A 14285-nucleotide genomic window follows, 5' to 3' on the forward strand; every position below is an offset into this window, starting at 1 on the left:
CGGGCAGCCAGCTCTAGGAAGAGTTGGTGGTTACAAACTTCTTCCATTTAAGAATCATAGAGGCTACTGTGCTCTTGGGGACCTTCACTACTACAGAAATGTTTTGGTGCTCTTCCCCAGATCTTTGCTCTGATATCTGTTTCACTGATTTCTGATCTCGTAAAAGCCTGGGTTTTCTGCACGTTAACAGTAGAAGCTTATTAACTAAAATGGATCAATTGAAATTGTGGGTTCACAGCTACAATCCAGATGTGTTGGTCATTAATGACACATGGTTAAGAAAGAGTGTTTTGAATACTGATGTTAACCTTTTTCGTAAAGACAGATCTTCCAAAGGTGGGGGAGTGGTAATCTTTACCAAGGATCACCTTCAGTGCTCGATTGTCTCCACCAAGTCTGTCCCCAAACAATGTGATTTGCTGGTTTTAACCATTATGACTGTTGCCACCATGACTGTTGCTGGGTGTTATCGTCCTCCATCAGCACCAGCCTGTACCCTACCTGCCCTAAGCTCTCACCTGGCCCCTTACACTAAGTCTGAATTTGTCCTGCTAGGTGACCTAAACTGGGACATGCTTATACCACCTGACCAAGTCCTAAAGCAATTGGACTCCCTAAATCTTTCTCAGATTATTACCAATCCCACAAGGTATGACTCCAAACACCCAGAAAAGGTTACTCTCCTCGATGTTATCCTCACAAACAATCCTGATAGGTACCAGTCTGGGGTTTTCTGTAAAGACCTTAGTGATCACTGTGTTACAGCCTGTGTTCGTAATGGCTGCTCAGTCAAAAAACTTTAATGAGCAAGCCTTCCTTCATGACCTGGCCTCTGAAAATGTATATAGAATCAGCTTGATCCCCTCTTTTCGAAGAAGCTTATCTTCAGTGATATTGTTAACAAACACACCCCCATGAAGAAAATGAGAAATAAATACAGGTTCAGCCCCTGGTTCGACGATGATCTTGCAGTTACTCCACCTCAAGAACAGCATTTAGCGAAAGGATTGGCACACGCATACTCAGGCTGACTGGCTCTCATTCAGGCAAATGAGAAATAAGTGCACTCAGGCTATCCGGAAGGCCAAAGTAAGTACCTTTATAAGGAGCAGTTCTCACTCTGTGAGTCTAACCCCAAGAAGTTCTGGAAAATGGTTAAAGACCTGGAGTATAAACCCTCCTCCTAACAGCTGCCCACATCGCTTAATGTTGATGTGGTTGTTACTGACAAGAAGCACATAGCTGAGCTCTTTAATCACCACTTCATTAAGTCAGAATTCCTATTTGACTCAGCCATGCCTCCTTGCCCATCAAACATTTCCTCACCTCCCACCCCTTCTAATGCAACTAGCCCAGATGCTCCTCCCTCCTTTTCCCCTGCCCCGCTACAAAGTTTCTTCCTGCAGGCGGTCACTGAGTCCGAGGTGCTAAAGGAGCTCCTTAAACTTGACGCCAAAAAAACATCTTGGTCAGATGGTTTAGACCCTTTATTCTTTAAGGTTGCTGCCCCTATACTCGCCAGGCCGATCTCTGACCTTTTTAACCTGTCTCTCCTCTCTGAGGAGGTTCCCATTGCTTTTAAGACAGCCACAGTTAGTCCTTTATTTAAAGAGGGAGATCAAGCTGATTCTAACTGCTATAGGCCAATTTTTATGTTGCCCTGTTTATCAAAAAGATGGAAAAACTTGTCAATAACCAACTGACTGGCATTCTTTATGTCTATAGTATTCTATCTGGAATGCAATCTGGTTTTCACTCATGTTATGGATGTGTCACTACAACCTTAAAGGTCCTCAACTATGTCACCACTGCCCTTGATTCTAAGCAATATTGTGCTGCTATTTTTGTTTGACTTGGCCAAAGCTTTTTATACGGTAGACCCTTCCATTCTTGTGGGCCGGCTAAGGAGTATTGGTATCTCTGAAGGGTCTTTGGCCTGGTTTTCTAACTACCTCTCTCAAAGGGTGCAGTGTATAAAGTCAGAACATCTGCTGTCTCAGCCACTGTTTGTCACCAAGGGAATACCCCAAGGCTCAATCCTAGGCCCCATGGTCTTCTCAATTTACATCAACAAAATAGCTCAGGCAGTAGGAAGCTCTCTCATCCATTTATATGCATATGATACAGTCTTATACTCAACTGGCCCCTCTGAATTTGTGTTAAACTCTCTACAACAAAGTGGTCTTAGTGTCCAACAAGCTTTCTCTGTCCTTAACCTTGTTCTAAACACCTCAAAAACAAAATTCATGTGGTTTGGTAAGAAGAATGCCCCCCTCCCCACAGGTGTGATTACTACCTATGAGGATTTAGAGCTTGAGGTAGTCACCTCATACAAGTACTTGGGAGTATGACTAGATGGTACACTGTCCTTCTCTCATCCTACACATGATAGATTATAGAGACATAATTTATAGAACAGCAGGTAAGGGTGCTCTCGAGCGACTAGATGTGCTTTACCATTCGGCCATCAGATTTGCCACCAATGCTCCATATAGGACACATCACTGCACTCTATAGGCATCTGTAAACTGCTCATCTCTGTATACCCGTACAAGACCCACTGGTTGATCCTTATTTATAAAACCGTCTTAGGCCTCACTCCCCCCTATCTGAGATATCTACTGCAGCCCTCATCCTCCACATACAACCCCCGTTCTGCCAGTCACATTCTGTTAAAGGTCCCCAAAGCACACACATTCCTGGGTCGCTCATCTTGTAAGATAACCTGCCTAAATGACTACCGACCCGTAGCACTCACGTCTGTAGCCATGAAGTGCTTTGAAAGGCTGGTCATGGCTCACATCAACACCATTATCCCAGAAACCCTAGACCCACTTCAATTTGCATACTAGCCTAACAGATCCACAGATGATGCAATCTCTATTGCACTCCACACTGCCCTTTCCCACCTGGACAAAAGGAACACCTATGTGAGAATGCTATTCATTGACTACAGCTCACCGTTCAACACCAGAGTGCCCTCAAAGCTCATCAATAAGCTACGGACCCTGGGACTAAACACCTCCCTCTGCAACTGGATCCTGGACTTCCTGATGGGCCACCCCTGGGGGTAAGGGTAGGTAACAACACATCGGTCACGCTGATCCTCAACATGGGGGTCCATCAGGTGCACATGCTCAGTCCCCACCTGTACTCCAGACCCCAACACCTCTCTGATTCAGAGGGTTAAATGCGGAAGACACATTTCAGTTGAAGGCATTCAGTTGTACCCTCAACGGGTTCTACAGCTGCACCATCAAGAGCATCCTGACTGGTTGCATCATCGCCTGGTATGGCAACTGCTCGGCCTCCGACCGCAAGGCACTACAGAGGGTAGAGTGTGAACGGCCCAGTATATCACTGGGGCCAAGCTTCCTGCCATCCAGGACCTCTATACCAGGTGGTGTCAGAGGAAGGCCCTAAAAATTGTCAAATACTTCAGCCACCCTAATCATGGACTGTTCTCTCTGCTACCGCACGGCAAGCGGTACCGGAGCGCCAAGTCTAGGTCCAAGTTGCTTCTAAACAGCTTCAACCCCCAAGCAATAAGACTCCTGAACATCTAATCAAATGGCTACCAAGACTATTTGTACTGCTGCTACTCTCTGTTATTATCTATGCATAGTCACTTTAAAAACTCTACCAATAGTGGTTCCTCCTTTAAAAGTTGCATCATACTGCAGCACACCTTGCGGGTTGCTGCAGAATTCTATGGCACGTTATTTAATTGTAAGACATTTTTACCATTAATGCTAGTTAGTGCTACCACCAGAGGGCATCTTTGAGAAGCATTTGATAGTCTTCAATATTGGCATTACTAGAGAATTTAAAAACTTTTTTGTAAGAACGTAGTATATGGGATTGATTAAGAAATTAGCTTCATTAGGGTCATAAAGACGTGCCAAATGTTCTCCTATGGGAGATATTATAGCAGGTTTGTGTTTTTTGTCATGAATCTTGTTCTGGAGGCAGCTTTGCGGAATTGTCAGTTGCTGGCACAGCCACAGTCATTACATTTTAAACCTGACCTTGTGTAGAAAAAAATCGCAGTTCTGCCTCCAGGACAAGACATGAAAAAAACTGGTAGCGCAGAAGCATGGCTGCCGATTCAGCTGTCACAATGTGTTACGGATGGACCTTGGAGTATTTCCTGACCACGTGACCTGACCTTTGGCTGACGGGGGATAAGTACGAACAGGTTGAGTTCCGTCCAGGTCCTTACCTGCGCTCGGTCTTGTTGATCAGGTCAGACACCTGCTGCAAGTACTCCTTGGCATATAGCACCACAGGCTCTGTGTCGTTCAGGTCCAGAGGGGACAGGGCAGAGGACAGGTAGTCCAGCCAGTCCACTGCCGGAGCCAACAGCTGAGGGCGAGAGAGGTTAGAGGTCAGGGGTCACCCGTATGAAAAAGACAGTTCAACACAAAAACAATGTTTTTAGACATTTTCAGAACTCAAAAGTGTCCCACATAACTGCATATTTTAATTTAGACACAATTTTGTATCTATTCAATTCACGAGGCATATTGTTGGATCCACACAACAGATCTCAACATTGTATTGTTTTTTTAAGCAGTTGGAATTCCCTCCATATAGATGGTGGACTAACCACAATACTATATGGCAAGAACATTAGACTGCATTTCAGGTCTGAAACAGTCTGACAAACTTCAATTTTTTTGAGTGTGATTTAGGCTACATTCCAATTCTCTACACTTCTCCCGAAGTTTGCACTAATACACTCCCCCCATGGACTTAAAAGGAATGGACTCGCGTAAGGAATATGGTGGAAATTCCCTCCAGCCAAGCTTGATCCAAACCAATGATTTTAAATGCATTAGTGGGAGTGAACAAGTGCACACTTTTGGAGAAGGGTAGAGAATCTGAACGCAACCTTTGATTTGTAAACTATTCCTTAAAACTAAACCAAATTATCCATAATATTTAGACAGAGAGAGAGAAAAAGAGAGAGAGACAAAACAGTGAGAGGACCCTGCAGCCCTCGTAAATTTGCATTCCAGGTCCCAGACGCAATCACAGCCGCCCCTATCCTGGAGGGTATGAAGGGGTATTACAGTAAAATCCTCAGCCCTCAGCCCCAGACCCACATCCAAACTGCTTTAATCCAGAACGTGGGAGCCGAGGACAGAGCAGGGAGGGAGAAAGATGATGGGATGGAGGCTGTTGTTTAGTTGTTTGGTCTTTAATGCACAAAAAAAGTACAGTAAATACAAACTTGCCAAGTAAAATAAAGGTTAAATAAAATTAAATAAATACAAATATAGTGTGACTACCTGTTTTTTCTGACAATCCTTATGATGCATTGTAACATGCTTAAGAATTAGTGTGGTCACAATACCAGAATTTTGACACAATATATATTACCGCCACAACAACAGTCACGAGTCATGACTGCCGTCAAATTCCATGTGACCGTAACTAAGCATCTCCAAAACTGCATTCTGATGCCGGTACCTAATGGCTTGGAACTCAACGCTCTATTGTCTAATCACTCTGACATCAATGCAAATGCAATTGAAAATTAAATCAAACACTTCATGAGAGCCCTGGCATTCAGAGTTTAAGCGGAATAGGATCACCTGTTGCGCAACGAGAGCCAGCATCTCAAAGCTGCTTGATGCATGGAATTAAATAAGTGTTCCTATTAACCCATGTTGCCAACATTTCTATAGGTTATGCTATGCAATTATGTGAGAAAACAGAGTTTGATGGTCTCTATTAAAAAGAGGAGGATCCCACTAGTTTTCTATAGCCTTGGCATAATATATTTACTTCTCAACTTTCCTAAAATAAAGCACGTTACCTACCTGGCTGGCATGAAAATGAACAGTGGGAAAAGCGTTGTCGGATGACATGTCATTTTCACCTGCCCCTGTTCTGATAGGTGTATGTTATGGCCCATTCTAAATACAAAATTATTCTACACATACAGTACCAGTCAAAAGTTTGGACACACCTAGTCATTCAAGAGTTTTTCTTTATTTTTTACTATTTTCTACATTGTAGAATAATAGTGAGACATCAAAACTATGAAATAACACACATGGAATAATGTAGTAACCAAAAAAGTGTTAAACAAATCTAAATATATTTTATATTTGAGATTCTTCAAAGTAGCCACCCTTTGCCTTGATGACAGCTTTGCACACTCCTGTAATTCTCTCAACCAGGTAATGCTTTTCCAACAGTCTTGAAGGAGCTCCCACTGCCATGGTTCCACCTGTCACTATTGGGCAGCAGAGACGGTCCTAGTGGCATTAATAAAACTCAGGTGTATTCTATTTACTCATTATGATTTCTCTGAAAGAGGTGTGTTTTCTGTTGTCCTTTGCAGAAGCTTGAATTTATTTCCTGTGTGTGTTTGTTTCCCCGAGTGAGTTTGAGACCTAGTGTTTGTTGTTTTTCTAGTGTACTGTGATCCTTTGGCTACCGTTTCTCAGTAAAGTATTTATGTTTATCCTTAAACAATGATTCCTCGTCTGGTCTCTTCTCTGCACATGGGTCCAACCTCATCACATCACAGCAAGCTTCTGCCAAACATGGACCCAGCAGAGATCAACCAGATCAAGAATGTTGTAATCCACCAAGGAGCACTGCTGGTGCGGCAGCAAGAACAACTCTCCCAAATGGTAACAGGTAACCCAAGATCCCAGCCCCGGAGCGGTAGGACGGCCAGTGGTTCAAGGGTTTCCTCCTGCCTATTCGAGCTACAGTCCTCCTCGTTCCACACCGATCAGACCATGATCATCTCTCTACTCTCGGGCAAGGCTCTGGCGTGGGCAATGGCGGTGTGGGAACAGAAGCCACCATCCTGCAACTCCATATTAGCTTTGACTGCAGAGCTGCGATGAGTCGACCACCCAGTTGGCAGACGAGAAGTGGCCTGCTGACTGTTCAACTTCCGCCAAGGGAACAGACCAGTGGTTGACTTCGCCATCAACTTCCACACCCTCGCCGCCAAGAGTGGGTGGAATACGGAGGCCCTAGTCACTGTTTTCCACCTGGCTTTGTTTTACTCCAAGGAGTAACTGGCTTCTCGGGAACTGGGAGAGGATCTTGAGGCCCTGATAACGCCGGCAATCAAGATCGACAACCACCTCCTAGAACGCGTGAGACAGCGCATTTTTGACACAATCCCCATATCCCGGTTTCCTGAGCACCCCAAGCCCACCAAACCCAGCATTGTGGAGTCCATACAGCTGGGACACACATGGCTGAGCCCACACGTGGCTGAGCCCACAGGAGCGTGACAAGCACATGCGAAGGCTGCTGCCTCTACTGCGGAGGTCTCAGCCATCTCCGTGCTACATACCCAGAGCGGAGGGGATTCACCAGATTCAAGCCTTCGTGGACTCCGGGGCTGCAGATAATCAAGACTTCGACAATAGAATTACAAATCCCGTGTGTGAAATGTCCCATCCCTCTGCAGATTCATGCCCTCAATGGACGCCCCATTGGCTCCGGCCAGGTGGAATATCAGACCAAGTCCATTCTACTGCAGGTTGGGGTGAATCACTCAAAGTTTTCGTTTGATCACGGCTTCCGAGAACTTCCTTATCCTAGGGTACCCCTGGCTAGCACTACATAACCTACTACTCTCCTGGTCCACAGGACACCTACTAGACTGGGGTAAGAACTGCCAGACTAAATGTCTAAGACCCCCACCTAGAGCCCTTGCCGCATTCCCCTGCTTCCATTGAAGACCAAGACTTTTCCGCTCACCCTCCTGAATACTTTGAATGCCTTCAGTAAGAGGCAACCCGCCACCCTCCCTCCTCATCGTCCATACGACGCCTTTCATTCACTCCTCAGCATCCCCAGCTGGTGTAGGTTTCTTCTTCCTGGGAAAGAAGGATGGAGGTCTGCATCCCTGCGTTGACTACAGAGGGCTGAACAAGATCACGATTACGAATCGTTACCCCCTATCCCTGATGTCCGCTGACTTGGACCTGGCCCTTCACCAAGAAGAATTCTCACTAGATTGCAATGCTTACAACGATGCCACTACGATGATTTAGTCATGCCATTCGAACTATCGAACTCAATGGCAGTCTTCCAAGCATTGGTCAATGAAACTCTTAGGGATATGCTGAATCAGTTAGTCTTCGTTTACCTCGACATCCTGATCTTCTCCAAGACCCTTCCGGAACACATCCTGCATGTCCCGAGATGCCTCCTGCAGAGTCAACTATACGTCAAGATTGAGAAGTGTGAGTTCTATGTATCCCAAGTTTCTTTCATGTGCCACATTATCTCTACCGCCGGCATCCAAATGGACCCTGTCAACCTGTTACGGCTAGACGTTCCGCTAGTGGTTTCGACAACATCCGGTGAAATTGCAGAGCGCGAAATTCAAATTCAATTATTAAAAATATTTAACTTTCATAAAATCACAAGTGCAATATACCAAATAAAAGCTTAACTTCTTGCTAATCCAGCTAATGTCAGATTTTCAACCAGGGAGATGCACCACGAAAGTCAGAAATAACGATATAATTCATACCTTACCTTTGAAGAGCTTCTTCTGTTGGCACTCCAAAATGTCCCATAAACATCACAAATGGTCCTTTTGTTCGATAAATCCCCAAAATGTCCATTTATTTGGCGCGTTTGATTCAGAAAACCACCGGTTCCAACTCACCCAACATGACTACAAATTATCTAATAAATTACCTGTAAACTTGGTCCAAACATTTCAAACAACTTTCCTAATCCTACTTTAGATATCCTAAAACGTAAATAATCAATAAAATTTAAGACGGAATATACTTTGTTCAATAGCGGATAAAAGCAATGTGGAGCAAGCTCCAGGTCACGCCCCCCAAACAAAAGAGTCCACTTGGCTTGACACTAAGTCTGAACAGCCCTACTTCTTCATTACTCAACAGAAAAACATCAATCAATTTCTAAAGACTGCTGACATCTAGTGGAAGCCATAGGAACTGTAACCAGGTGCCTCAGAACTCTAGTTTCCCATAGAAAACAATTGAAAGCACAGTGAACTCAAAACAAAAAAATCATGGAAACTTTAGAGTGTTTTCTATCCAGATCTACCAATTATATGCATATCCTAGCTTCTGGGCCTGAGTCGCAGGCAGTTAACTTTGGGCACGCATTTCACCCGGATGTGAAAATACTGCCCCCCTATCCCAAACACGTTATTAAGGTTAGGGTGGTCACTGACTAGCCCCGTCCCGCTTCACTCAAACAAGTCCAGCAGTTCCTCGGGTTTGCCCATTTTTACATGCGTGTTATATGCAACTTTGGTGCGGTGGCAGCGCATCTCACGGCCCTAACCCGCAAGTCTCAGACCCGTTTTGGCTGGACCCTTGAGGCTGACAGGGCATTCATAGAGCTCAAGGAACATTTCACCTCCGGACCCATCCTCGTTCATTCTGATCCTACTTGTCCCTTCGTGGTAGAGGTGGACGACTCAGACACCAGAGCAGGGGCGGTTCCTTTCACAGCGGCACAACAGAATTCACAATTCTGCCTTTCTTTCCAAGTGGTTTTCGCCAGCAGAACACAACTACGATGTAGACAAACATGAGCTTTTGGTAGTCAAGTGGGCACTTGAGGGGTGGAGACACTGGTTGGAGGGGGCACCTCATCATTTTGTGATCTGGATGGACCATAAGAACGGTCTCCATTCAAGAAGCCAGGAGGTAGCCTCCCGGGTGGCGCAGTGGTTAAGGGCGCTGTACTGCAGCGCCAGCTGTGCCATCAGAGTCCCTGGGTTCGCGCCCAGGCTCTGTCGTAACCGGCCGCGACCGGGAGGTCCGTGGGGCGACGCACAATTGGCCTAGCGTCGTCCGGGTTAGGGAGGGATTGGTCGGTAGGGATCTCCTTGTCTCATCGCGCACCAGCGACTCCTGTGGCGGGCCGGGCGCAGTGCGCGCTAGCCAAGGTTGCCAGGTGCACGATGTAGCCTCCGACACATTGGTGCGGCTGGCTTCCGGGTTGGATGCGCGCTGTGTTAAGAAGCAGTATGGCTGGTTGGGTTGTGTATCGGAGGACGCATGACATTCAACCTTCGTCTCTCCCGAGCCCGTACGGGAGTTGTAGCAATGAGACAAGATAGTAGCTACTACAACAATTGGATACCACGAAATTGGGGAGAAAAAGGGGTAAAATTCAAAATAAAAAAATATATTAAAAAAGAAGCCAGGAGGTTGAACGCTTGCCAGGATAGGTGGGCTCTGTTTCTTAACAGGTTCAACTTCACTCTTGCCTATCACCCGGGATCCAAGAATCAGAAAGCAGATGCCCTGTGCCACCAACACGATGTCCAAGGAGAGCCTTGCCAACACGATGAGAGGGACTCTGAGCCCATCATCCCCAGCTCCCGCATTGTGGCTCCCGTGTATTGGAATATAGAGACCACGGTACGACAAGCCCAGACCCGAGAACCTGAGCCCGGCAGGGGTCCCACTAACAGACTTTATCTTCCGTGATCAGCCCGTTCAAGTGCTACAATGGGGACACTCCTCTAAATTAACTGGGCATCCAGGGGTTAATCGAACACTGGAGTTCCTAAGGCGGAAATTCTGGTGGCCCAACATGATTGATGTGAGCTCTGTTGTTGCGGCCTGTTCCACCTGTGCCCAAAGCAAGTCCTCAAGTCGGCGACCGGCTGGGTTGCTCCAACCTCTGCCCATCCCCAGACGGCCCCTGTCCGTAGACTTTATCACAGGGTACCTCCATACCAAGGGCTTACCACTATCCTGATGGTCATTGATCGGTTCTCCAAGGCAGACCATTTAATTGCCTTACCTAAGTTGCCCTCAGCAAAGGAGACCGCTGATCTCATGATTACCCATGTCTTTCGACTACACGGACCTCCCCAGGACATTGTCTCGGATCGTGGACCCCAGTTCGCGACACGGTATTGGAAAGCCTTCTGCTCCCTTGTCGGGGTGTTGTAATTCTCTCCTTGAGGTTCCAACCACAGTCAAATGGGCAAATGGAGTGGGCCAACCAGGAGCTGGAGAAGTTTCTTGTCTGGGTGGAGTATGATCACAACACACTGCCAAACTCGTCCACTGGACGGTCGCCGTTTGAGTGTCAGTTCGGGTCCTCCCCCTCGTCCTCCCCCTGGATCAGAGGGTGATCCTCCTTGCTCTGCTCATCTGCCTGACACCAACACCAGGCAAACTGGCACCAAAGGCCTGTACAGGCTCCTCCGACCTGGTCAACGAGTGCGGCTGTCCACCCGTGTTCTTCCCTTAAAAAGGTGGACATGCGGAAGCTTGCTCCACAGGACCATTCAAGATCCTGAGTTGCATCAACCCAGTCACCTATCGTCTCCAGCCTCCCAGGTCTATGAGGGTCTGTCCATCCTTCCATGTCTCCCGTCTCAAGCTGGTAAGGACCAGTCTCTTCTCTCCCCCCACACCTGCCCCTCCGCCCCTCGACTTGTCGATGGACGCCGGGCCTACACTGTCCTGCGTCTGTTGGAGGCTCGTCAGGTCAGAGGCACCCTGCAGTACCTGGTGGACTGGGAGGGCTACGGCCCCAAGGAGCGGGCATGGGTGCCTGACATAGACATCCTGGATCCGTGACTCATAGTGGTAGCCCTGGCTACTAGAAGGGGCGGGGGGTACAGTCATGGTTCCACCTGTCACCAGAGGGCGGCGCTAAGAGTGAGCTGTCATCAAGGCAAAGGGTGGCTATTTTGAATAATCTCAAATATAAAAAATATTTTGATTTGTTTTTTTGTTACTACATGATTATTACTCCACTATTATTTTACAATGTACAAAATTGTAAAAATAAAGAAAAACCCTGGAATGAGTAGGTGTGTCCAAACTTTTGACTGGTACTGTATATTAGTAGGCTTTATGTAAAGACCAGATTAAATTGAGAATAGTCTGATGGGTGAGAATATTATAAAGCACTTTGTGCAACCTGCGCAAGAAACAGAGCAGAGCACATCCCTTTATGCAACTTTTTTTCAAATCATCATTAGAGTTGCATCATGCAGGCTTAGAATGTATTAGAAATCAAAACATATAGCCTAAGGTTTGTATCACAACTAATGTTGCATAAATAACTCTAAATTAAGCAAATAGGAGGACCTGTTTCAAATTATCACTTTGTTAACTTCTTGGTGACTGGGGGGCAGTATTGAGTAGCTTGGTGCCCAGAGTAAACTGCCTGCTACTCAGCCATAAAAGCTAGAATATGCATATAATTAGTGTATTTGGATAGAAAACACTTGAGTTTCTAAAACTGTTTGAATGATGTCTGTGAGTTTAACAGAACACATATGGCCGGCGAAAACCTGACAAATCCAACCAGGAAGTGGGAAATCTGAGGTTTTTCATTTTTCAACTCATTGCCATTCCAATATACAGTGTCTATGGGGTCATTTTGCACTTCCTAAGGCTTCCACTATATGTCAATAGTCTTTAGAACCTTGGTTGATTTTTCTACTGTGAAGGGGGGCAGAATGAGAGGGGATTGAGCCAGGTGTCTGGCCACTTTCACATGCGCGGCCATGTGAAAGTTCGCTCGCATTCCATTGCATTTCTAAAGACAAAGGAATTCTCCGGTTGGAACATTATTGAAGATTTATGATAAAAACGTCCTAAAGGTTGATTCTGTACTTCATTTGACATGTTTCTACGACCTGTAATATCAACTTTTGGACTTTTCGTCCGACCTTTCGGCTAGACTTTCGGCTGCACGCGCGTTTGAATTTGTTTACCAAATGCCCTAACAAAAGGAGGTATTTGGACATAAATTATGAACTTTATCGAACAAATCAAACATTTGTGGAACTGGGATTCCTGGGAGTGCAGTGTGATGAAGATCATCAAAGGAAAGTGAATATTTATAATGCTATTTCTGACTTCTGTTGACTACACAACATGGCGAATATCTCTTTGGCTGTTGGTCTCTGAGCGCCGTACTCCGATTATTGCATGGTATGCTTTTTCCGTAAAGTTTTTTTGAAATCTGACACAGTGGTTGCATTAAGGAGAAGTATATCTAAAGTTCCATGTATAATAGTTGTATATTTTAGCAATGTTTATTATGAGTATTTCTGTAAATTGATATGGCTCTCTGCAAAATCACTGCATGTTTTGGAACTACTGAACATAACACGCCAATGTAAAATGATATTTTTGGATATACATATGAACTTTATCAAACAAAACATACATGTATTCTGTAACACGAAGTCCTATGAGTGTCATCTGATGAAGATCATCAAAGGTTAGTGATTCATTTTATCTATATTTCTGCTCTTTGTGACTCCTCTCTTTGGCTGGAAAAATGGCTGTTTTTCTGTGACATGGTGGTGATCTAACAATCGTTTGTGGTGCTTTCGCTGTAAAGCCTTTTTGAAATCAGACACTGTGGCTGGATTAATGAGAATTGTATCTTTAAAATGGTGTAAAATACTTGTATGCTTGAGGATTTTTTAATTATGAGATTTTTGTTGTTTTAAATTTGACGCCCTGCTCTTTCACTGGTTATTGGTGGGGTGGGACGCTACCATCCCGAATATCCCAGAGAGGTTAACCGCTCAACACAGAATAGCAGCATGTGCGCACTCCCTCGGAAATAACTTAGGGAAAACATCCTTTCTATTTTATTCATGCTATGTTCAATTCTATTCTTCTTACTATAAAATAATGGCACAGGAATTATAAGCAAACCTTGTCTGCTAAATGAACTAGTGGAGCCCACAGCCATATGGCATAGCCGGATCAGGGCCTATAACATAATGACGATTCAGAATATTCTATTCTTCTGAGATAGGCTACATTTTCTTCAAATCATAATGTTTCTTTAGACCGGCCCTAAATAAATAGATTTATTGTGATAGGCTATATTAAATGGATTTATTAGACTCTTTAAAAATGTAGATGTTCCAAAAGGTCTGCATCAGTGGCTTTAAGGCTAGAGTGGAAGCCCAGAGATGCTAAACGTGTTTATGTTAACTAACGGTCAATTACAATGAGACCGGCAGTTATTTGCATGACAGTTACCAGCTGACACATTTTCATGACTGACACTACCCTAATACCAGATTTAGTATCATGATACTCAATACCAAAACAGTACCATGGCAAAAAAAAAGAAAGCGGGGAGATTTTTTTATTCTGTTTTCATTCTCAAAAAGATGATTTTACGGTGTTTAATATATATTTCTACACTATGAGGTTGGAATAATACTGTGAAAATTATGATATCCTTTTAGTGTAAGAGCTGTTTGAAAATATTTCAGCCTGTTTTGGCCTGCCTGGTGAAAT

General features: G+C 44.9%; 1 protein-coding gene across 5 annotated transcripts in view; it reads right to left on the reverse strand.

Annotated features, from left to right (window-relative positions):
- Window positions 1–14285, reverse strand: part of LOC139392571 (endothelin-converting enzyme 2-like) — an 85823-nt gene that overhangs the window by 16524 nt on the left and 55014 nt on the right. For all 5 annotated transcript variants that reach the window (XM_071140624.1, XM_071140623.1, XM_071140628.1 and 2 more), the window contains one exon: window positions 4223–4365. In XM_071140624.1, the coding sequence (XP_070996725.1) occupies window positions 4223–4365 (143 nt within the window). The remainder of the gene's footprint in view (window positions 1–4222; window positions 4366–14285) is intronic.

This window comes from Oncorhynchus clarkii, chromosome 33, assembly GCF_045791955.1.
Source record: "Oncorhynchus clarkii lewisi isolate Uvic-CL-2024 chromosome 33, UVic_Ocla_1.0, whole genome shotgun sequence".
In the NCBI taxonomy this organism is placed as follows: domain Eukaryota; kingdom Metazoa; phylum Chordata; class Actinopteri; order Salmoniformes; family Salmonidae; genus Oncorhynchus; species Oncorhynchus clarkii.